Below are 24,198 nucleotides of genomic sequence, written 5' to 3'. Positions count from 1 at the left end.
AGGATAGATCACGTTACACTACAAAACAAGCCTCAATATAGTTAAGAAAACTAAATCATATCAACCATCTTTTCAGATCACAATAGTATGAAACTAGAAATCAATCACAAAAAAATTTAAAAAGGAAATATCACAAATATGTGGAGATCTAACAACATGCTACTGAACAACCAATGAGTCAACAAAGAAATCAAAGAAAAAATTTAAAAATCTCGAGACAAATGAAAATACAACACAATCTATGAGATGCAAGAAAAGCAGATATAAGAAGGCAGTTCGTAATGATACAGACCTACCTCAAAAAACAAGGATAATCTCAAATAAACAATCTAACTTAATACCTAAAGAACTAGGAAAAAAAGGAACTAGAAAAAGAGGAACAAATGAAGCCCAAAGTCAGTACAAGGAAGAAAATAATAAGAATCAAGGCAGAAATAAATAAAACTAAAAAGAAAACAGAAAAGATCATGAAACTAAGAGCTGATTCTTTGAAAAAATAAACAAAACTGATAAACCCTTAGCTACACTAAGAATAAAAGAGGGCTCAAAAAAATAAAATCAGCAATGAAAGGGGGGGAAGTTATAAACCATACCAAAGAAATACAAAGAATCATAAGACACAACTACGAAAAATTATATGCCAACAAACTGGGCAACCCAGAAAAAATGGATAAATTCCTAGAAACATACAACATTCAGTCTCTCAAGACTGAATAATGGAAAAATAGGAAATCTGAATAGACTGATTACTGAGAAGGAAACTCAATGAGTAATCAAAAACCTCCCAACAAACAGAGGTCCAGAACCAGACGGCTTCATTGGTGAATTCTATGAAACATTTAAAGAAGAGTTAATATCTATCTTTCTCAAACTCTCCCAAAAATTGAAGAGGAGGGAATGCTTCCAAACTCATTTTACGAAGCCAGCATTACCCTGATACCAAACACTAAACAAGAGCACCACAAAAAAGAAAATGACAGACCTAAATCCCTGAGGAACACAGACGCAAAAACCCTTAAAAAATATCAGTAAACTGGGTGACAGGCATTGAGGGGGGCACTTGATGGGATGAGCACTGGGTGTTATGCTATATGTTGGCAAATCGAACTCCAATAAAATATACAAAAAAAAGGAAATTTAAGAACTAAATATATATATATATATTTATATATATAAATATACACACGCCAAATTAAAAAATACATTAAGAAAATCATACACCACGATCAAGTGGGATTTATTCCATGGATATAAGGATGGCTTAACACCTGCAAATCAGTGTGATACACCACATCAACAAAATGAAACCTAAAAATCACATGATCATCTTAATAGATACAGAAAAAGCATATGGCAAAATTCAGCATCCATTTATGACAACCTTCATAACTAAGATCACACTCAAAAAAAAAAAGTCACACTCAATGGTGAAAAACTGAAAGCATTTCCTCTAAGATCAGGAACAAGAGAAGGATGCTTTCTTTCACCACTTTTATTCAACATAGAATTCAAAATTTTAGCCAGAGAAATTTGGCAAGGAAAACAAAAGGCACCCAAATTGGAAAGAAGAGAATAAAATTCATTATTTGCAAAGGACATGAGTTTATATATCAAATCTGAAAGACCACACAAAAACTGATTAAACAAATACAATAAAGTTTCAGGATACAAAGTCAATATACAAAAGCCTGTTATATTTTTATACACTCACAATGAACTATCAGAAAGAGAAATTAAGAAAACAATTCCACTTACAATTGCATCAAAATGATTAAAATACCTAGGAATAAATTTAACCAAGGAGGTAAAAGACCTGTACATGAAAAACTACATTGATAAAAGAAATGGAAGAAGGAAGGATATTCTGTGCTCATGGACTGGAAGAATTAATATTGCTAAAACGTCTGTATTACCCAAAGCAATCTATAGATTCTAGTGCAATCTCTACCAAAATCCCATGGTATTTTCATAGAAATAGAGCAAACAACCCTAAAATTTATATGAAACCACAAATGATCTTGAGTAGTCAAAGCAACTCTGACAATGAAGAACAAAGCTGGAGACATCACACTCCCTGATTTCAAACTATATTCAAAAATGATAGTAACCAAAGCAGTGTGGTTTGGGCATAAGAACACATAAATCTGTGGAACAAAAAGAGTCTAGAAATAAACTCATGCATATATGTTCAATCACTTTAGAAGAAAAGAAGAATTATACAATGGGGAAAGGAGAGTCTCCTCAATAAACGGTGTTGGGAAAATGCACAGCCACATACAAAAGAATGAAACAGCACCACTATCTTACTCCAAACGTAAAAATTAACTAAAAATGTGTTAAATATTTGAATATAAGAGCAGAAACTATAAAACTCCTAGAAGAAATCATAAGTGGCAAGCTCCTTGAAATTGCTCTTGGCAATACTTTTTGGATCTGACTCCAAAGTCAAAGGCAACAAAAGCAAAAAAAAAAAAAAAAAAAAAAGAAAGAAAGAAAGAAAACAAAAGAAAAAGAAAAAAAAGGTGTGGGGGGGACTACATCAAACTGAAGAGCATTAATACAAACGATTTTAAAAACATATTATGAACAGCTATACGCCAATAAATTAGGCAATCTAGAAGAAATGGACGCATTCCTGGAAAGCCACAAACTACCAAAACTGGAACAGGAAGAAATAGAAAACCTGAACAGGCCAATAACCAGGGAGGAAATTGAAGCAGTCATCAAAAACCTCCCAAGACACAAGAGTCCAGGGCCAGATGGCTTCCCAGGGGAATTTTATCAAACGTTTAAAGAAGAAATCATACCTATTCTCCTAAAGCTGTTTGGAAAGATAGAAAGAGATGGAGTACTTCCAAATTCGTTCTATGAGGCCAGCATCACCTTAATTCCAAAACCAGACAAAGACCCCACCAAAAATGAGAATTACAGACCAATATCCCTGATGAACATGGATGCAAAAATTCTCAACAAGATACTGGCCAATAGGATCCAACAGTACATTAAAAAAATTATTCACCATGACCAAGTAGGATTTATCCCTGGGACACAAGGCTGGTTCAACACCCGTAAAACAATCAATGTGATTCATCATATCAGCAAGAGAAAAACCAAGAACCATATGATCCTCTCATTGGATGCAGAGAAAGCATTTGACAAAATACAGCATCCATTCCTGATCAAAACTCTTCAGAGTGTAGGGATAGAGGGAACATTCCTCGACATCTTAAAAGCCATCTATGAAAAGCCCACAGCAAATATCATTCTCAATGGGGAAGCACTGGGAGCCTTTCCCCTAAGATCAGGAACAAGACAGGGATGTCCACTCTCACCACTGCTGTTCAACATAGTACTGGAAGTCCTAGCCTCAGCAATCAGACAACAAAAAGACATTAAAGGCATTCAAATTGGCAAAGAAGAAGTCAAACTCTCCCTCTTCGCCGATGACATGATACTCTACATAGAAAACCCAAAAGTCTCCACCCCAAGATTGCTAGAACTCATACAGCAATTCGGTAGCGTGGCAGGATACAAAATCAATGCCCAGAAGTCAGTGGCATTTCTATACACTAACAATGAGACTGAAGAAAGAGAAATTAAGGAGTCAATCCCATTTACAATTGCACCCAAAAGCATAAGATACCTAGGAATAAACCTCACCAAAGATGTAAAGGATCTATACCCTCAAAACTATAGAACACTTCTGAAAGAAATTGAGGAAGACACAAAGAGATGGAAAAATATTCCATGCTCATGGATTGGCAGAATTAATATTGTGAAAATGTCAATGTTACCCAGGGCAATATACACGTTTAATGCAATCCCTATCAAAATACCATGGACTTTCTTCAGAGAGTTAGAACAAATTATTTTAAGATTTGTGTGGAATCAGAAAAGACCCCGAATAGCCAGGGGAATTTTAAAAAAGAAAACCATATCTGGGGGCATCACAATGCCAGATTTCAGGTTGTACTACAAAGCTGTGGTCATCAAGACAGTGTGGTACTGGCACAAAAACAGGCACATAGATCAGTGGAACAGAATAGAGAATCCAGAAGTGGACCCTGAACTTTATGGGCAACTAATATTCGATAAAGGAGGAAAGACTATCCATTGGAAGAAAGACAGTCTCTTCAATAAATGGTGCTGGGAAAATTGGACATCCACATGCAGAAGAATGAAACTAGACCACTCTCTTTCACCATACACAAAGATAAACTCAAAATGGATGAAAGATCTAAATGTGAGACAAGATTCCATCAAAATCCTAGAGAAGAACACAGGCAACACCCTTTTTGAACTCGGCCATAGTAACTTCTTGCAAGATACATCCACGAAGGCAAAAGAAACAAAAGCAAAAATGAACTATTGGGACTTCATCAAGATAAGAAGCTTTTGCACAGCAAAGGATACAGTCAACAAAACTAAAAGACAACCTACAGAATGGGAGAAGATATTTGCAAATGACATATCAGATAAAGGGCTAGTTTCCAAGATCTATAAAGAACTTATTAAACTCAACACCAAATAAACAAACAATCCAATCATGAAATGGGCAAAAGACATGAACAGAAATCTCACAGAGGAAGACATAGACATGGCCAACATGCACATGAGAAAATGCTCTGCATCACTTGCCATCAGGGAAATACAAATCAAAACCACAATGAGATACCACCTCACACCAGTGAGAATGGGGAAAATTAACAAGACAGGAAACAACAAATGTTGGAGAGGATGCGGAGAAAAGGGAACCCTCATACACTGTTGGTGGGAATGTGAACTGGTGCAGCCACTCTGGAAAACTGTGTGGAGGTTCCTCAAACAGTTAAAAATATACCTGCCCTACAACCCAGCAATTGCACTGTTGGGGATTTACCCCAAAGAGACAAATGCAATGAAACGCCGGGACACCTGCACCCCGATGTTTATAGCAGCAATGGCCACGATAGCCAAACTGTGGAAGGAGCCTCGGTGTCCAACGAAAGATGAATGGATAAAGAAGATGTGCTTTATGTATACAATGTAATGTTACTCAGCTATTAGAAATGACAAATACCCACCATTTGCTTCAACGTGGATGGAACTGGAGGGTATTATGCTGAGTGAAGTAAGCCAGTCGGAGAAGGACAAACATTATATGTTCTCATTCATTTGGGGAATATAAATAATAGTAAAAGGGAATATAAGGGAAGGGGGAGGAAATGTGTGGGAAATATCAGAAAGGGAGACAGAACGTAAAGACTGCTAACTCTGGGAAACGAACTAGGGGTGGTAGAAGGGGAGGAGGGCGGGGGGTGGGAGTGAATGGGTGACGGGCACTGGGGGTTATTCTGTATGTTAGTAAATTGAACACCAATAAAAAATAAATTAAAAATAAATAAATAAATAAAAAAGAAAAGAAAAGAGCATTTACACAGCAAAGGAAACCATCAACAAAATGAAACCTACTTGAATGGGAGAAGAAACTTGCAAATCATATAGCTGATAAGGGGTTAATATCCAAACTACATAAAGAACTCTTACAACTCAACAGCAGCAACAACAATAATCCAATTAAAAAATGGGTAGAGCATCTGAATAGCATTTTTCCAGAAAAGATATACAGGTGGCCAATATGCACATGAAAAGATGCTCAACATTATTAATCACCAGAGAAATGTAAATTAAAGCCACAATGAGCTATCATCTCACACCTGTCAGAATGACTACTATCAAAAAGATAAGAATAAGTGTTGGTGAGGACATACAGAATAGGGAAAACTTGTACACTGCTGATGGGAATGTAACTGGTATAGCCACTACAGAAAACAATATGGAGCTTCCTCAAAAACCTAAAAATAGAGCTACTATATGATATGATACTATATGATATGATACTATATGATACAGCAATATTACTATATGATACAGCAATATTACTTCTGGGTATTCATCCAAAGAAAAAGAAAACACTAATTTGAAAAGATATTAGCATCCCTATGTTTATTGCAGCATTATTCACAATAGTAAAAGCATAGAAACAACCAAGGTGTCCATCAATGGATGAATAGATAAAGATTAGGTGTATGTATGCAATGGAATACTTCTCAGCCAGAAAAAGCAACACAGATGGACTTTGAGGGTATTATGCTAAGTGAAATAAAGCAGTGAAAGACAAAAAATGTAGGATTTCATCTATCTGTGAAATCTAAAACAAAATAAATTAACAAAACTCACAGGTGCAGAGAACAGATTGGTGGTTAGCAAAAGGGAGGAGGATTAGAGGAGCAGGTAAAATAGGAGATGGGGGGTTAAGACAAAGAAACTTCCAGTCATAAAATAAGTAAGTCATAAAGATGTAAAATATACAGCATGGTAACTATAGTCAACAACATAATGCATACTATGTAACTTTTTATGGTGGGGGGGACTATACTTATTGTGGTAAACACTTCCCAGCTTATACAAATACTGAATTGTGTTGTACACCTCAAACTAATGCTATATGGCAATTATAACTCAATAAAAAAAACACACAGACAAGTTAAGATAATAGGTGAGTCATAGACTGGGAAAAATATTCATAATACATATTTCTGACAAGGGATTACATCCATCATGGATAAAGAATTCCTACAAGTCAATAATAAAATACATAAATAACATAATGAAAATAGGCAGAAAACTTAAACAGATACTTTAGAAAAAAAGATATACAAATAGCCAATAAACACATGAAAGGATGATTAATGTCTTTAAGCATCAAGGAAATGCAAATTAAAACCACAGTAAGATATCCTTTCACACGAACTTGAATGACTAAAATAACAAAGAACAAGACCATCAAATGTGTGTCAGGGTGTGGAGTAAGAAAGACAAACACTGCTAATGAGACTGTCAGATGGTCCATCCACTTCAAAGAACGTATCTGGAGTGCCTGGGCGGCTCGGTTAAGCATCAGACTCTTGGTTTCAGTTGTGGTCATGATCTCAGGGTCTTAGGATCCAGCTCCACCTGGCTCCCAATCAGCACAGTATCTGCTTAGATTTTTCCTCTCCTCTCCCTCTGCCCCTACTCCCCTCAAGTATGCATGTGCGTATGCACGCACTCTCTCTCTAGTAAATAAATAAGTCTTTAAAAGCATTACATTGAACATATCTGTAGTTTATTTTACTTAGATATTCACCCATCAAAAAGGTTGACAGATTTGTACAGGAATTTTTTTTTTTTCATAATCCCAACATTTTAGCAGGTGTTTTTTTGTTTTGTTTTGTTTTTTTTTAAGAAATGGAAAAGCTGATGCTAAAATTTATAAGGAAGAGCAAAGTGACAATAGTCAAAATAATTTTGAAAAGCAAGAACAGGGTAGCCCCGGGGGTGCAGTGATTTATGCCACCTGCAGCCCAGGGCCTGATCTTGGAGACCCCGGATCGAGTCCCACGTCAGGCTCCCTGCATGGTGCCTGCTTCTCCCTCTGCCTGTGTCTCTGCCTCTCTCTCAATCTCTCTCTCTCTCTCTCTCTCTTTCCTGTGTATTCTCATGAATAAATAAAATCTTTTAAAAAATCCCACTTTAAAAATTTTTTTTTAATTTAAAAAAAATAAAAAAGAACAGCAAGAACAAAGTTGGAGGACTTATACCATTTGATTTCAAGATATACTACAAAGCTATAGCAATCAAGACTGTGGAATTGGCAGAAAGACAAGTAGATCAGTGGGACAGAACAGAAAAAAGATTCATGTTCAACTGATTTTTAATAAAAGTTTTTCAAGAAGTGATAATGAAACTATTGCGCACTAGCCCATACCTTGCATTATATATAAAAGTTAACTTGAAATTGACTATATAGCCTTGGGTTTTTTTGAGAGAGAGAGCACATGTGTGCAAGTGGGTGGGAGGAAGCATTGGGGGACAGAAAGAGAGGAAGGGAGAGAATCAGAATCCCAAGCAGGCTCCATACTCAGTCCCATATGGAGCTCCATCTCATGATCCTGAGATCATGACCTAAGCAGAAATCGGGAATCAGACACTCAACTGACTAAGCGATTCTGGTGCTCTTATAGTAGCCTTATTCATAACAGACACAAACTGGAAACCCAAATGCCCATCAACAGAAGAACAAATAAGCAAACTGTGGTCAATTCATGCAGTGGAATAATAGTAAAAATAAAAACAAAAAACCGGGGCACCCGGATGGCTCAGTTGTTGAGCATCTGTGTTTGGCTCAGGGTCCTGGGATCGAATCCTGCATCAGGCTCCCCACAGGGAGCCTGCTTCTCCCTCTGTCTATGTCTCTGCCTCTCTCTCTGTGTCTCTCATGAATAAATAAATAAAATCTTTAAAAAAACAATAACAAAAAATAAACTACTGATAAACACAAAATGACAAGGATGACTCTTAAAAACTCTTTTAAGCAAAAGAGGCCAGCCATGAAACGATGCATTTTGTATGATTTCATTTATATAAAATCCAAGAAGAAACAGGATTAATATCAGAATAGTGGTTACCTAGAGGAACAGAAAAGTGATTGATTGGAAAGAGGTATGAATGAATTTTCTGGGGTGAAATGTTCCATATCTTACACCTTGAGTGGTGATTTCATGGGTTATACAACTGTTAAAAATAATTGAGCTGACATCTAAAATATGCTAATTTTTTGGTATGTTAATTATACCTAAATAAGTGATCATATATATGTATATACATTCAAATATATGCTAAATTTTTATTTTATATATATAATAAAGATTCTTAAAAAAGGATGAAAAGCCTCTACAAAGTTGAACGGGCTCATTTAGATTTATTTTGACATGTGAAGAAGGCCTGGATTTGAATCTCCAAGAGAACATGATCAAATAAAAGGAGTTGATCTTAAAATCAAAATACTTGGGGCTCACATGAAACCAGAATATATTAGCTGTGTGATTTGGGGTGAGAGCTAACCTTTCTGAGCTTCTGTTCCTTATGTACCTATTTCACAAGAAGCGACAAGGTGCATTTTAAAGTATTTTGAAAATTCTAAGTTGACATTAAAGTATTATTCTTGCTCACAACAGATATCATAATTAAGCACTGAATTATATTTATGTCTGATATGGACATGTAATATGTATGTGTACACAGATATGTATGTATTTATACATATACATAAACTTCCTAATAGAAAAATAATAACATATGGCCTGATAAGAATAGCTTATCTATAAGAACAATGGGAAAAAATTATTTGAAACCAACTGTTATATATATGCTACACATACAACATCCATAATATATATTCATGAATAACTGTATATACAAATACACTCTTGCCTCAACACTACCTAAAGAAGGGTCAAGCAACTGTTATACCTAAAGGTTGATTTATAGATACTACAACAACAAAATTTATACTAGCACATCTATATTATCATAAATTCTGAACTACTAAGTCTTTTCTGAGAAGGCTTTGCTACACAGAAAGTTGGTTAATGTTCACACTGAAGACTTAAAGTTTGAAAATGCACATTGTTTATACTTCTAGAAGTATATACTTCTATATCCCCAAAGGTTAAATTCTATTTCTACAGTGAGATATTCTGCTGCCTTTAGAAAGTGAGAGCAGCTTGCATCTCTAATCAGGAAATCAGTCAAAAAATTTTCCATCTGATTTAAAAAAGAATGTGTGCGTATGTGTGTACAGACACATGTACGTGAGCAGGTATACATGTGTATAAGAACATTAGAAGGAAATATAACAGGACACCTGAGTAGCTCGGTCGGTTAAGTGTCTGCCTTCAGTTCAGGTCATGATCTCGGGGTCCTGGAATTGAGTCCCATGTAGGGCTCCCTTCTCAGCAAGGAGCCTGCTTCTTTCCTTCCAGCTACATCTCTCTACTCCCCTCCTCAATTGTGCTCTCTACTCCCTAATAAATAAAATCTTTAAAAAAAAAAAAAAAAGGACATACACCAAAATGTTGACAATGAAAAATAAAACTGTCATTTGGTAATCTCTATGCTCAAGGCAGAAGGCCCTAAAATATTAAGATTAATAATTTGTGTGAAAGATTGAAGACCTAAATATAAGAGCTAAAACTATAAAACTCTTAGAAGAAAACAGAGGTATTAATCTACATGATCTTGGATTTGGCAATAATTTCTTAGATATGACACCAAAGCACAAGCAACAAAATATGATTAAATTGGACTTCATTAAAATCTAAATCCAATTCTTCAAAGGACACAAAGTGAAAAACATTAGAAATCACATGTCTGATAAGGGACTCTAAATAAAACTCTTAAAACCATAACAAAAATAAGATCTAAGGATTGGATATTTTTGTTTCTTGGTCAATTCATTATCTAGTCAATGAACACCATTTTTTCCCTAAAGGACAGCATTTTCTTTTCTTTTTTTTTTAGGACAGCATTTTCATAGCAGAACTTCTCTCCTATACATAGGGAACTCAGAGCTCAGGTCCTAGATGATCCTTCTGCTGAGGTAAAATCTATACCAATACTGACTACTCAGTTTAAGCCATTTCTTCTGAATTAATCTGCATTACGTTAACACATTTTGCAACAGGTTAACACAAGGTACATCTTTCAAATTGAGTGATTTTTGGAAAAACAGCACTGTTCTCAGCTGGTGATATAGACCGCATTTAGCCAAACATCCACAGGGCCCCTGAACATCATATCACCACCACTACCCAGGATGGTGAGGGTTCTCATGATCAGGCTCACAGTCAGCCACTCTTCCTAGTGTCTATCTGGTGGTAGCTGCTTACCAGGTTTCATTCGGTAAAGAGAGCATTCCTATATTTCACAATGCCCAATATTCTTTAAACAGAGACTTATTCATTTTGTTTAAGGCTTTATTATCTGTTGCAATACACAGACATTGGGAGAAGTGGTAGATTATGCTTTATTTTTATTTTTTTTTAAGATTTATTTACTTATGATAGAGAGAGAGAGAGAGGCAGTGACACAGGCAGAGGAATAAGCAGGCTCCATGCCGGAAGCCCGACGCAGGACTTGATCCCAGGATTCCAGGATCGTGCCCTGGGCCAAAGGCAGGCGCTAAACCGCTGAGCCACCCAGGGATCCCCCAGATTATGCTTTAACAATCATTTACACTATAGTGTGACTGAATTCATCAGTACAAACTCAATAATTACACATTTTCTTTCCTCCCTGAATGGAGAGATTTAGGAAAAAAGAAGGAAGCATAAAATGTTTGAGGTGAAGAACTGCAGACTACCTCATCATTCTGCCTCGAGCCCAACTTGTCTATTTTTCATGCTGTTGATTTCCAACTAGACAATCCATCACAGTTCTCAGAAATGAGTCATGATTAAAGAAGAGATTTAGAATGTCAGCATGACCCTCCAGGCACCCTAGACTTCAACAGAAATTCCCAAAGTTCAAACCTAGAAACAGGGTCCACAGTAGGAAAAACAAAGGAACCAAATATCTGATTACGGTTTAACCACTTAGGTCACATGTCAGACATGGGAACAGGTCAGTTTCATGGGCAAAAACCTCTGGGTATAACAAAGGGAAACAGAAATAATGAGCTACATGGAACAGAAAGAGCATGACTTAGGAGATTTCTGGCAAACGTGTGCATGAGCAGTGGCAAAACTGAACTGAGAAACTTCTTAACGAAACTAAAACTAAAACCACTGAGAAAAAATACTTAGGATTCGCAAACATTCGCTCATTTGAAGAGAAGCAATTACAGCTTCTCATTGTGGTAAAGGAAGAGGAGAAACTACATTTTTCGTGATCTGATTAAACAAAGGTCTTATTTTTATGTTCATTATTTGTCCTTCATAAAAAAAGAAAGTCAGCCAAAGAGGTGAGTTTTCTTCCTGAAAATGCACTTGGATGGACATGTGTGCAAACATACACACAAATGCACATATATACATACATACACACTTGCACACGCATGCACACACACACACACACACACACACAGCCCAAGTCACCTTTTCAATAGGAACTTTGCACAAAGGTTGCACAAAGGTGAGGACCCAGGTATGTACCAGGCTGACAAATCTCATCAAAAAGAATCCAGTGCAGCCGCTCTCTCTGACCCTTGGGGCATCTTTGCTGAATTAAAAGCTGCAAAGGTCATTGACCTCATCACCTCAAGTTCCACAAGCAACTGAGGAGGGTTTAGCCAGGACTGTCAGCCAGTTCAACTGGAAATTATTAAGGGTTTCAGGGACAAAATGGACTAAATAAGTCTTAAACAATTATGTAGTAACAAATTTGAAATGAACACCACAAATAAAATTAGTTGAGCTACAAACTTAGATTTGAGAATTGGTCCAAATCCAATGTCATGCTCACACTTTAAAGAGAGAAACCTTTGTGCTCTAAGTAAATATAATCTGAATCTCTGCATTCAGAATTTGATAGCCTTAACATAATTATGGATATTTGCTATAACCTCTGGTCCCTAAAGAAGGAAAATTATAATCATACCACAATGGTTTACTCAGTCCTATACCTAAAATCTAAGAGCCCGATTAATCAGTCATCTCACACTTAAAGTTCCAGACAATGTAAATGTATGGGAACTTTATCCACTACTCTTATTTTCTGTGATATTTAAGAATCAGAATTAGAACTTTAAAAAGTGTGGAAGGTAATGTCAGGAGCTTCTAAGAGTCAGAGCTGATAAAAATACTACCTCATTTCTTCACTCAAAACCAATTAGATCGTGCAATGATATTAAAAAGCATTCTTTACAATCACTGAGAAAATCTTAGAAATCCTTGAGTTCAGAAAGAATGTCACTCAGATATTATATCTAATGTGCAAAAAAGATTAAAGGAACATACTTGCCATGAGAAATGCCCAGTATTAATACTTACACAACCTCCAGCAAGGATTTCTGCTAAAAGTGGAATGGAGCCATCTCTTCTGGTAAATTTGTCCCGGACAAAATCATTAACCTAATCAGAAAGACAACATCAGTTAACCAGAATCCTCAACCACTTCCTTTACTGGTATGTTTTTGGTTTTCCAAGTCATCAAAATATCAATCTCATGATAAAATTAAAAATTATCAAATGCTTATATGTTTGTTGAAAGCTTTACAAACATCGTGATAGTGTGCCAGTCTCAGCAGCATCATCATTAATTTTTGGCTTAATGATAATCTAAACAAAATGACATAAATTCAATGAAAAAGAAACTTACAGTCAGTTTAATGGCCTTTTCTGGAGCAACCCCTATCAGTTGTGGTATCAGACCTAGGTTAACAGAGAGAAGCATTAGCAATATGAACATACTAGATGTGAATACACAAACCTGAAAAGTAAAGATTTCTTTTTTTTTTTTTGTAAAGATTTCCCCTGCATTATTTGCCTAGCAAACATTTTAGAGTTTTCATTAAAATATGGAAAAATGGAAAAATACATGTACTCTGTACATGTATGTAATAATTATTTATGTCAAACATAATATGCTTTCTTGAGACTATAGATTCTCTCTTAAGCATGCTTCCTTTTGGGCAGCCCGGGTGGCTCAGTGGTTTAGTGCCGCCTTCAGCCCAGGGCCTGATCCTGGAGACTGGGGATCGAGTCCCACATCAGGCTCCCTGCATGGGGCCTGCTTCTCCCTCTGCCTGTGTCTCTGCCTCTCTCTCTGCCTCTCTCTCTCTCGTGAATAGATAAATAAAATCTTTTAAAAAAAAAAAAAAAAAAGCATGCTTCCTTTAAAGCCTAGTTATCTAACATCTCCCAAGAAGTACCTGAGAAAGGAATGGAGCCCATGATCTTCTCTACTCCCAAACACTGCCAATAGCAATGTAATCAAATTCCCTCCCTTTACAACCAACAACATACAAAGGTACAAAAACATTTTAGAGAAGCCCATGTTGTATGTTTGGAAAACCTTTGCAAGGCATGCTGTTGAACAGACCCAGATTTTGCCACAAATGATGCTATTACCTATGCAATAGCATATGGTGGCTTGGTTATTACAGAATATCAACTTCCATAATTTTCTCTTCAGAGAAAACCAGAATTCAGTACTCATTTATCTTAAAGGAAGCCAAAACTGCAAAGAAAAATGCAGTTTTAAGTATCAGTTAATGGATATCTTCGACAAGCAAAAACATATGCCTCCCGCATTCTTATTTACTAATATATGTCAAACTTAAGACTTTTCAAAAGAATCTTCTTAAAACAAAGGAAATCATTATTCTCAGAAAGTTAAATTTCCCAGGCTGGCTGCAAACTGGAAAAGAAAAAATATACAAACAATTCAACATCTGTAGATATTCATAAGGCTCAGCTTTCTAAAGCACACAGATTATCCAAATTGCTGGCGTACATTTTTTGCATACATTTTTTAAAGATGCTAACAATAAACATTCTATACCCTTTAAATCACTCAGCCATGGGGGAGTTATATATGTGTTTGCACACTCACTGCTGATCTTAAGCCTACTTTGAGGATACTGCTGAGTGATTTTCTATGAGTTGAGAGCCAGAAGTAATCATACATACAGGCTACTGTCAGTCAAACGGAATTATCAATGACAAACACAAATCTGCACACACCTTTAACGGGCAGCAGACTGATTTAAAAGAATAAATCAGCAGATGGCAGTCTTAACTTTCTAACCTTCGTGATTATGAGGACCTATTACTTTTAATCTAACTTCCATACAACCATGTCAGCATGTATATTTGTTTTACAACTTGCCTCAATAAGGCTCATGGAATTTTAATAAAGTACTGATTTATGTCATTTTATCACTATTGCCTGCAAAGAAATTTAAGCTAATCTGTCAACAATTTTGTCAATCATCTGACAGAATAATGGACCAGTTCTAAGCAATATATGACAATCTCAATAATCATAGTGTTCACATACAGGACTCCTACAATCTTCTCCCTAATACAAGAGTCTCTCATTTAAAGAACTGATTTTATCAGCTCATATCCTGAATAAAGCTAACAATCCCTCCACCTCTCCCCACCTCCAAACTTGCCATATCAGACCCATTTAACTAATATGATATCTCTCCAAAATGAAATTTTCAGTAAGCATCCATCCATTGAGAAGGCTAAAGTGTGCAGTATATATCTAGGTCACTTTCTTTTTTTTTTCTAGGTTACTTTCTAATAGAGAACATTCTCTAACAAGTATACCAAGGAGGAAGAAAGGTTATTATTTAACAAGGAAAGACTGAAGATGACAAATGAAAAACAACAACAACCTTAGTACCACTCAACCCTCCTTAAATTCTTCGTTAAATAAAATCTAGATATGCAGGATTTAATACAGCTTAAAATAAGCATTTCCATGCACAGATCTGCATCCTGGACAACACACACTTTTTTCCACTAGAATTTAGAGACTAGAGTTTTGAATATTTGAGTAAAATTAATTACATTCATTCTTAAGAGCAGGCTATTTGAGCCTAGTTTGATTTCAGAACCACTCTTACTCTATATAATGCCAAAAATGAACATCCTCATGACCCTCTCCTCTAAATATATCACAGATACATTTTTCACTTGAGTATCTGCAAATAATGCTAACCAGATGTATTTTTTTCCTCCTGTCTATGAGCAGACGCTTTGCACAGGTCCAATCTTTCTTTCCAAGGAAGAGGTTCTAAGCCAAACAGTTCAACAGAGCTCAGAGTGAGCTAGGGATTAATGAGATTTTGTGTGCAAACAAATAAGTATGGTAAATTACATAAACGATCTGGACTTGAGCTTGTAGAGAATATTTTCAAAGAATTCCAAGTGGCGCCCAAAGGGATTAAAAAATTAATCTCCCTCCCAAAGGAAACCCTAAATTCTAATGTGAAAACATATACATGAAAGTCATTCCCTCTCCAAAGAGAACAAGTTCCTACAAAGCCGATGGGGGTGGGGAGAATTCTACAAGGGGTTGTTGCCTCTGATGCTGACAGCACTGTGCTCAGCCTCAACTTGGTGGCAACATTCCCTGCAAAAGAAAATCTCTCTGCTTTTACTCAGTGCCTCTGAGCTAAGGGGAGGAAAGGAGAGAGAATGAGATTTGGAGCCAAAGATTTTCTTTTATTCACTTTTTTTTTTTTTTTAACTTCAGATGACTCACTGGAAAAAAAGACTTATGAATGGTCTTCTTGGAAGAGACAAACACATCTGATACCTCTTTCAATTAAAACAAGTACATAGAGGGTAAACTTACCTTCCAGTAACAGCCTGACTTCAATTTCACAGAGAAGAGGTTCATCTCTCTTCCCTAACTCTTTGAGAAAACCATCTATTTCTTAGCTGCCATCTTTTATTTAACCTGCACACCAGTGCCTAAGTTTGTAAGAGCAGAGTGACCACAAGCCCATGTTGGAACAAATGCAGGATTTGGATTCCATGAAATATAAATATCAGGAAGAAGAAATTAAGGCTTTGTCTGTAGACTAATATTGCTAGTTACCAGCAAGAATGTAAAAAGGGAAACAAAACAACAAGAAAATAAAAAGAGAAAAACAGCTCTAGGTCTGACTGGACAGGCTACAAACTAATTTTCATAATGACGGAGTTAAGATCTGCTGCTGGAGAGATAAAATCACTAACTTCAGCAGCTGAGATATGCTTACTCACCTCGGTAGAGTCCAAAGAAGCCCTCATAACGTAAGACTTTCTTAAAACAGTCAAAGCTGTTTTTGTACATCAGCTCCCCAACAACAGAGCCAGTGCCACGCTGGTTTTGCATGCGGGTCTTCACCAGATCTATAGGATACACTGCAGTGGCTCCCACGGCTACAAATAAAACAGTTTTTAGGCTTAAAGGAGAGCGCAATTAAATGGAGGATCTTTAAGGACAACAAATCTCATCTCAAAGGACTAGAAAATAAAACACAAAAAAGAGACCATGTGTTATTTTTTTCCTTTTCTCGTACATGCTAAAGGATGACAGGCTAGCAATTGAGATCCATAAATACAGCTGCTTCAGAGAACAACTGCAGTGGATTTTCAAGTCATCACCAACATCAGATAATCAAGACTTGATTTTCTGTAACAACATGAAACTGTTTTATGTAATATATTTCTTTATATTTTCCATTTGATGCCTAAATGCTATACCTTGTACCCCTTTAAAATAACCACATATGTACACACGAGTAGCTTTAATTTTAAAACTTACTTTACTAAAGCATTTTGGTAAATTAATCTTAGCTATGAGCATAATATTGGAACTACATCTCAACATGACCCTATCCCTTTGTATAGAATTTGGTCTTTAAAAAAAAGAAAAGGCCAGGTTTTAGAGTTTCTCAGAGATTGAAAAATTTATAAAATGAATTAGTGTTATATTTTTCCACTGCTGAAAACCAAAACATGTTCTGCAACTTCTAAAACTGAAATCAAAAAGAAAAAAATAATAGTTTCATTGGTTCAGGCTTGTTTTGAAAAATCATAAGCATTTTAATCACACCTCCTAGATTCTACTCAACAAAGCAACTTCAGATTCTACACATTTTCTACAGAGAGATTTAAGCAAAAAAAAAAAAAAAAAAAAAAAAAAAAAAAAAAAAAGTCTCTCAAATTTTGCCCAGGAGCCAGGAGGGGAGGTTCCTTTTAGCAAATAGCAGCTATAAGTCTAGATATCCTCAAGCAGTAAAAAGAGAGAGGAAAAAAACATAAGTAGAAATGCAAAGGTGAATCACCTTAGGAGGTTATTTTATTTCATAAGGTTCTGGGATTTGTAGCCCAAATCTGGATTTCCTACCTGCCCTTGCCCCCAACACCATTAACACAGTATTATTCCATTTCTTCATATGGTTCTAACCAGGATAATTAAAGTGAGTGCAGCACACATCCAGACTTTCACTTTATTACAAAGGTTTTGTCCTGAAGACAGACTGTAGCCAGAGGGGCCATGGTTGTGCTACAAGTCCTATGATCACAGGTAAAAATAAAGAACACTTTGGAAAGCTCTGCAGTCAAGTCCTACAGCAACAATAAACTGCACCTTTGCTGATCTGTCTCAGTCTGGTGAGATACTACATTAACACAAGCTTGGAACAGCACAAAGCCATGTCACTCACCTCCAGCAACTGAGCCCAGAGTGAATCTATAAGCAGACTCGGCAATCTGGAGCCAGATAGGCCTGCCTAAACCGTGAGATTGCTGTGGAGAGGAAAACATGTAAAAAAAAAAAAAAAAGGAAAAGGAAAAGGAAAAGTATAAGGCAAATTTAAAAAGCTACAATTCAGCTATTTTAAGATTTTAAAATAGATACCTTGATTAGCATTTAAAAACCACATCCAGCCAAATAGACACAGTTGCTTTTTTCTCTCCCATTTTTTTTACAAGCCTATTAATACCTGATTTGTCTGCTCCTATTGGGGAATACACTATCATTCCAGAGAAGTGACTCTTTTAGGCAAATAAATATTTAAGGTATAAAATCTTTTTCCCCTTTCTTTACTTTAGCCAACTTAAAAATTTTAAATATTTGTAAAATGTACAAAAACTACCTCAAGGGGCACCTGGGTGGCTCAATCGGTTAAGTGTCCAACTCTTGATTTCAGCTCAGGTCATGATCTCAGGGTCCTGAGACTGAGCCCCCTGTGGGGCTCCATGGTCAGTGAAAGTCTGCTTGAGATTCTCCCTCTCTTTCTGCCCCTCTTCACCCTGCTTGCTCACTCACTGCACTCTCTCTCTAAAATAAAGTCTTCAAAAAAAAAAAAAAAAAAAACCCCACAACATGATTCCTAAGTCAGAGAGTACTGATCATAATCTACCTTCTCTAACAACAGAAAGTCATCACATTCCTAGGTCCATCAGTTACTGCATCAAGATCTAATGCAGCTGTTTGTGCTATCTTCCCATGCCTCACAGACATTACTTCTTTCATCAACAGCCTCTCATCTATTAGGGCTAGAGAAATCACATAACTAAGATTGTTAGAATTATATGTAAAGCAAAGCCAAGTGCTTCTCTTTGGGGCTAAAATGAAAATCTTTAATAACTATTTCAACTGTTCAGAGCCTTGGCCCCTTATTTCTGGCTTTGCAGGCTCACCACTGCAGTTATCACTAATTAACTACAGTATTTCTGACCTATGTTACTAAGCATTTCCTCTCCCAGACCCATCTATTCTCCAGTTATACCTATGCAAAGAAAACACCTGAGGGGCTTAAAAAAAAAAATAAAACTAGGGATCCCTGGGTGGCGCAGCAGTTTGGCGCCTGCCTTTGGCCCAGGGCGGGATCCTGGAGACCCGGGACCGAATCCCACGTCGGGCTCCCGGTGCATGGAGCCTGCTTCTCCCTCTGCCTGTGTCTCTGCCTCTCTCTCTCTCTCTCTGTGACTATCATGAATAAATAAATAAAATCTTTAAAAAATAAATAAATAAATAAATAAATAAATCTCTGGCCTGGAGCTTGTCTATTTTTTAAAGGCTTCAAATCATTGTGCTGTGCAGTTAGGTTGAAAACTACCCATATTTATAGCTCTGACATAGAATCTGTGATGACAATGATGCAAAGGGAAAAAACCCTATTGTGACTCAGAGTGCTATTTCATAGGTATCCCACAGCACAGAGGATCTAAAATAATTGATCTATACTTGTCTTCCAGTCTTGTTCTGTAATATTTGCTTTATGAAGACAGCAGTTATACTCTATAAACAATTTGAGATGAAAGAATAAAATATTTGGTTTATCATCCAAGCAAACTTGAAAAATATTAACTTGGAATAAGCTTTTAAAAATAAACACAGAATAAAAAGCTTAGATATGCTCATTAGAATAATTTAATGGAGAGGGAATCCATGCCTAAAATCTAAAAGAAGGTAAAAAGCCAATCCACTCTGACTTGCTTTCATCTGTACAATTTCTTCAAAGCTGAATTAACCAAGCTAAATATGGCAAACCCAGATATTTACAAATAATTTGAGAAGCAGCCTACAGAAAAGTTTTATCTGCTTGTTTTGTAAATTCTGTACCACAATAAGCATGTTTACAGTTTTTAACCAAAGCATCTGATACCTAAATATTTAACGTTTGATTTTTATCTCTATAGGCAGAGATCTTTTAAAAGTTCATTATGCTTGCCAGTACTGTGGTTCAATAAATTCTAGAGTAAAAAGGAAAATAAACAATGTTTGATGAAGAGTCAAAATGAAACACTTGGAAAACCCTTGGCAAAAAAAAAAAAAAAAAAAAAAATTGGTAGAATATCATTATTTCAAATAATATCAGTACATATTTTATAAATCTCAACTATCAAAATATACTAAATTTACTATAATCTAATTAGGTGAAAGTATACATCTATTACATATAAAACTGAATTTAGTTTGTGGAAGAAACCATTAAAAGGTGGAAAATTACAGAGTAGTACATTATCATGATCTTGCAGGAAATACATTTTTCCTATTAAATTAGCTCAAGCAACTACACAGCCATCCATTATGTTTAATTTACATGCTGTAACAAAAGTAAGCAATTATTAGAAACTGATATTTTTATTTGAAATCTAATAATAGAACAGGATATTTTTTTTTTTAGAACAGGATATTTTATCAAAATCCTGAGTATAAGCCTAATTTGATTCATTCATAGAATAGCAAAAAATGGGCCATTCAAAAAGATAATTACTTTTTGTTCTCTTTATAACTATAATAATAATAATTTTAGACTGCTTAGAGATTTACTATCTCCTAAAGGATGAAAGTACTTTACCAAGCACTCAAGACCTGTGCCCTAATGCAGCACTCAGGGACCCAGTGTTTTTTAATCTTCTGTAAATAAACTCCATTGTGAGACCATCAGGAGGATAGAAGTCTCCATCATTCTTTTAAGTGAACAGCTCCAACAACTGTTTAGGATCGAACACTCCTGCCAGGAAGATTTTAAGCACCTAATCTCAGTATATGATTTCATTTATAAAGTCATATACATGTCCATTGTACTACAGAAATCTAAGTGACACATGCTTATTAAATTACATATAGTATGCCTTTTAAACATATACAAAAGTAGAAATTATAAAAGAATGAGATGAAGTAAAGTGATTTTTTTTAAGTTTTATTTTCATTTATTAATCCAAAAATCTTTTTGGTTATCACTTCAATGCATTACATTGACTATGCTTCAGTGAGTTTTTTAAAAATTGTTTGAAAAAAGGGAAGCTAACCAGTTAATTCTGATACTCTGTTTCAAAGATAACAGTTGAAAACACAATGTGTATCTTCAAGGCAAAGATGTTTTTAACATCACATATTTTGAAGAAATTTAAGTAATAGCACTTTAGCTTAAATTTAAAAAACTTTAAAATCAATGTGGCTATTATGCTACCTTTTAAACACAGGCAAATATGGGTTTTTAAAAAAGTTTTTATTTAAATTCCAGTTAGTTAACACACAGTATATTAGTTTCAGTAGTACAATATAGTGATTCAATACTTCCATACATCACCCGGTCCCCAACGCAAGTGTCCTCCTTAAAATCTATCACTTATTTCACCCATCCCCACACCCACCTCACCCCTGGTAACCATTAGTTTGTTCTATCCAGTTCAGAGTCTGTTTCTTGGATAGCAAATACATTTTTAATATGCACATAAAACTTTTTTCCAAAATGGAGTTTCTCAATCACAAAACTGTGAAAATAAGCCTCATTCTCATAGATTATTATTTTCAACCATATTCCTTACAAAAAATGCTGAATTAAATTCATAAAATAAATATATATATATAAATAAATTCATAAAATAAAAGGGCTATGATCCCCGATTAGAATCAAGTAACCACTAATTTTGATATGGAAAGTCTCTCCTATGTTCAACGACATATATTTTCTTTACCGTCCTTTCATTCCTACAAAATCCTATGAAAACTGGAAGATTATAGTGCACTTTAATTCTTAGCTAAGAACATCTCTACTAATACAAAACACCTAAATGCCTTTTGGTCTCTGCCCTTATTAAGCAGAATTTTTTTAAAGTACAATATATTTTAAAATAATAGTAATAAAGTACAATATATGGTCAGTAAGAAGGTTTTTTTAAACTTAGCCCTGTAACTTATGGTTCACTTGTATTCAGGTATGTAAATTAATTTAATTAATGCTATGGATTTCACTTCATGAATATTCATAAGTAGAATGCTACTGTAGCTGTCATCCCTGTTAATGACTGTGTACTGAATTTTTAGCATTTAGGCTGAAAGAAAAATACTCAGCACTAAGAAGAAGATCGCCTACCGTGAGCAAATGGGCCAAAGGAAAAGGCACTCTTTCCCTTAAGGTTATGATTATGATCATGAAAGTGATATTTAACAAGATTAATTAAGTGTTTTTCAAAGCAAAATAAGAGTTGAGGATCTCGACTGATTTTTAATCTGCTCCCTAAGTATATGTGAATGATAGGAAATGACTTGAGACCTCATTTGGATAATAGAAAGTTCTTGCGCTTTTGTTATTGAATGTACCTCATTCTATAAATGAGAATTAGGTAAGGCGAGATCATGCCCGTGAACAAGTCAAACTACCTGCCCAAACCAAGCTACTTCAGGTTTTTATGCCAACCCAAAAAAGAGAACTGCCCCCTTCAAAATAGCACACTATTAATGGAGAGAAGAAAAGGGAGGAAAACCCAATCATTTTTATACTGAACATACAAGGGGAGAAGAAAAAGGCTAGATTTTAATATCTACTGAAATGTATTATTGGAATGGCAAAATAAGCATAGAGAAAATAAAACAAAATTCTTTGCCTGCAAATCACACCTAGATTTGAATTCAATATTCTTCGCCTTACAAAACAAGATTTAAGGGTCTATAGGTTTTTTGTTTTGTCTTTTAGATACCACATGTAAGAGAATCAAATGGTATTTGTCTTTTAACTTGTTTTTTTTTTTTTTTTTTTTTTACTAACTTATTTCACTTAGCATAATACTCTCTAGGTCCATCCATGGTGACACAAATGGCAAGATCTCACTCTTTTTTTATGGCTGAATAATATTCGTGTGTGTGTGTGTGTGTGTGTGTGTGTGCATGTGAGCATGTGTGTATACATACCACATCTTTCTTATCCATTCATCTACTGATGGACACTTGGGTTACTTCCATATCTTGGCTGTTGTATATAGTGGTTGCCAGAGGAAAGGTGGGGGGATGGGCAAAAATAGATAAAGGGGATTAAGCAGTACAAACTTCCGGTTATAAAAATAAATACATCACAGAGATGAAAAGTACAGCATAGGAAATATAGTCAGTAATATTTTAAGCTATGTTAGTAAACATATTAACACTGAAAAAATCTCCTTTTGAAATATATATTTTATTTCAAAGCAAATTTTTATAACTGTACACTACAAAATGCAAAATTAAATTCACTGTGCTCTTTAAATATTTCAATGCCTCAATGATTTAATAATTTTATTATATTTTATAAATCAATGAGTTGGAATAAATCTATTTTTTAAAGGATCTGAGAACATACAGGGGAAATATACTTTGATGACAGCAGGTAAGAATTTTTTTGCTTTTTTTTTAAGGAAGCTAAACTGTAATGGGTTATAGATATATTTTAATCTACAGGGAGCTTTATTCCATTCCAGGAAAAGAAAGTATTAACATAAAATGTAGATATAAAAGCAATATTTTCTATCTTCAATCTACTTATCTGACTAAAAAGTACTTGTTTATTATGTAAAGTAGAACTGGAAATTCTAATTAGCTTCAGAGGCAGAATCATTCCATGGAGCTCAAGTAGAAGAAAATTTCCTACCAAAATTTCCCAGAGTGAACCACACTCACATGCCTGATCTTTCACTAGCACATGTAGCTATTCATCTGTGGCAGCAATGAAGAAAAAAAAAGAGTTGGGGTCTTTCTGTGGCATGCCTATTTAGTTTTCCTCTCTCCTTATTTCTGGTCTTTTTCCTGTCTGCCCAAACCCTTTCAATGTCTCCTAGGGCACCATAGTCCCCTAAGGAATCATGTGGGACATAGACCTCATCTAGTAGAGCAGGGAAATAACAGGAGGACAGGCAGTAGCCCTCCTAACCCTCCTCCACACACAAAGCCATGTGACCATCACTACAAATGAAGCTTCCTCCAAGTCTTACAGAAGTTAAGAGTTTCAATTTAAAACAAGACTTAAAAAAAAACCCAAAACCAGTTCCATTCTATAATTTTTTTTTCCATTCTACTCTTCCACAAAGTATCATGGGGTTTATTTTCCCATTAAAATAGTATTTT

General features: G+C 35.4%; 1 protein-coding gene across 5 annotated transcripts in view; it reads right to left on the bottom strand.

Moving 5' to 3' along the window:
• Positions 1-24,198, bottom strand: part of SLC25A12 (solute carrier family 25 member 12) — a 204,614-nt gene that overhangs the window by 17,502 nt on the left and 162,914 nt on the right. For all 5 annotated transcript variants that reach the window (XM_077883677.1, XM_077883676.1, XM_077883678.1 and 2 more), the window contains 4 exons: positions 18,035-18,116; positions 16,587-16,745; positions 13,180-13,232; positions 12,852-12,932 (listed from right to left, as the gene is read on the bottom strand). In XM_077883677.1, the coding sequence (XP_077739803.1) occupies positions 12,852-12,932; positions 13,180-13,232; positions 16,587-16,745; positions 18,035-18,116 (375 nt within the window). The remainder of the gene's footprint in view (positions 1-12,851; positions 12,933-13,179; positions 13,233-16,586; positions 16,746-18,034; positions 18,117-24,198) is intronic.

This window comes from Canis aureus, chromosome 34 (genome assembly GCF_053574225.1).
Source record: "Canis aureus isolate CA01 chromosome 34, VMU_Caureus_v.1.0, whole genome shotgun sequence".
Classification (NCBI taxonomy): domain Eukaryota; kingdom Metazoa; phylum Chordata; class Mammalia; order Carnivora; family Canidae; genus Canis; species Canis aureus.
The sequence above is the reverse complement of the archived record's forward strand: the minus strand, read 5'-3'. Positions and strand labels throughout refer to the sequence as shown.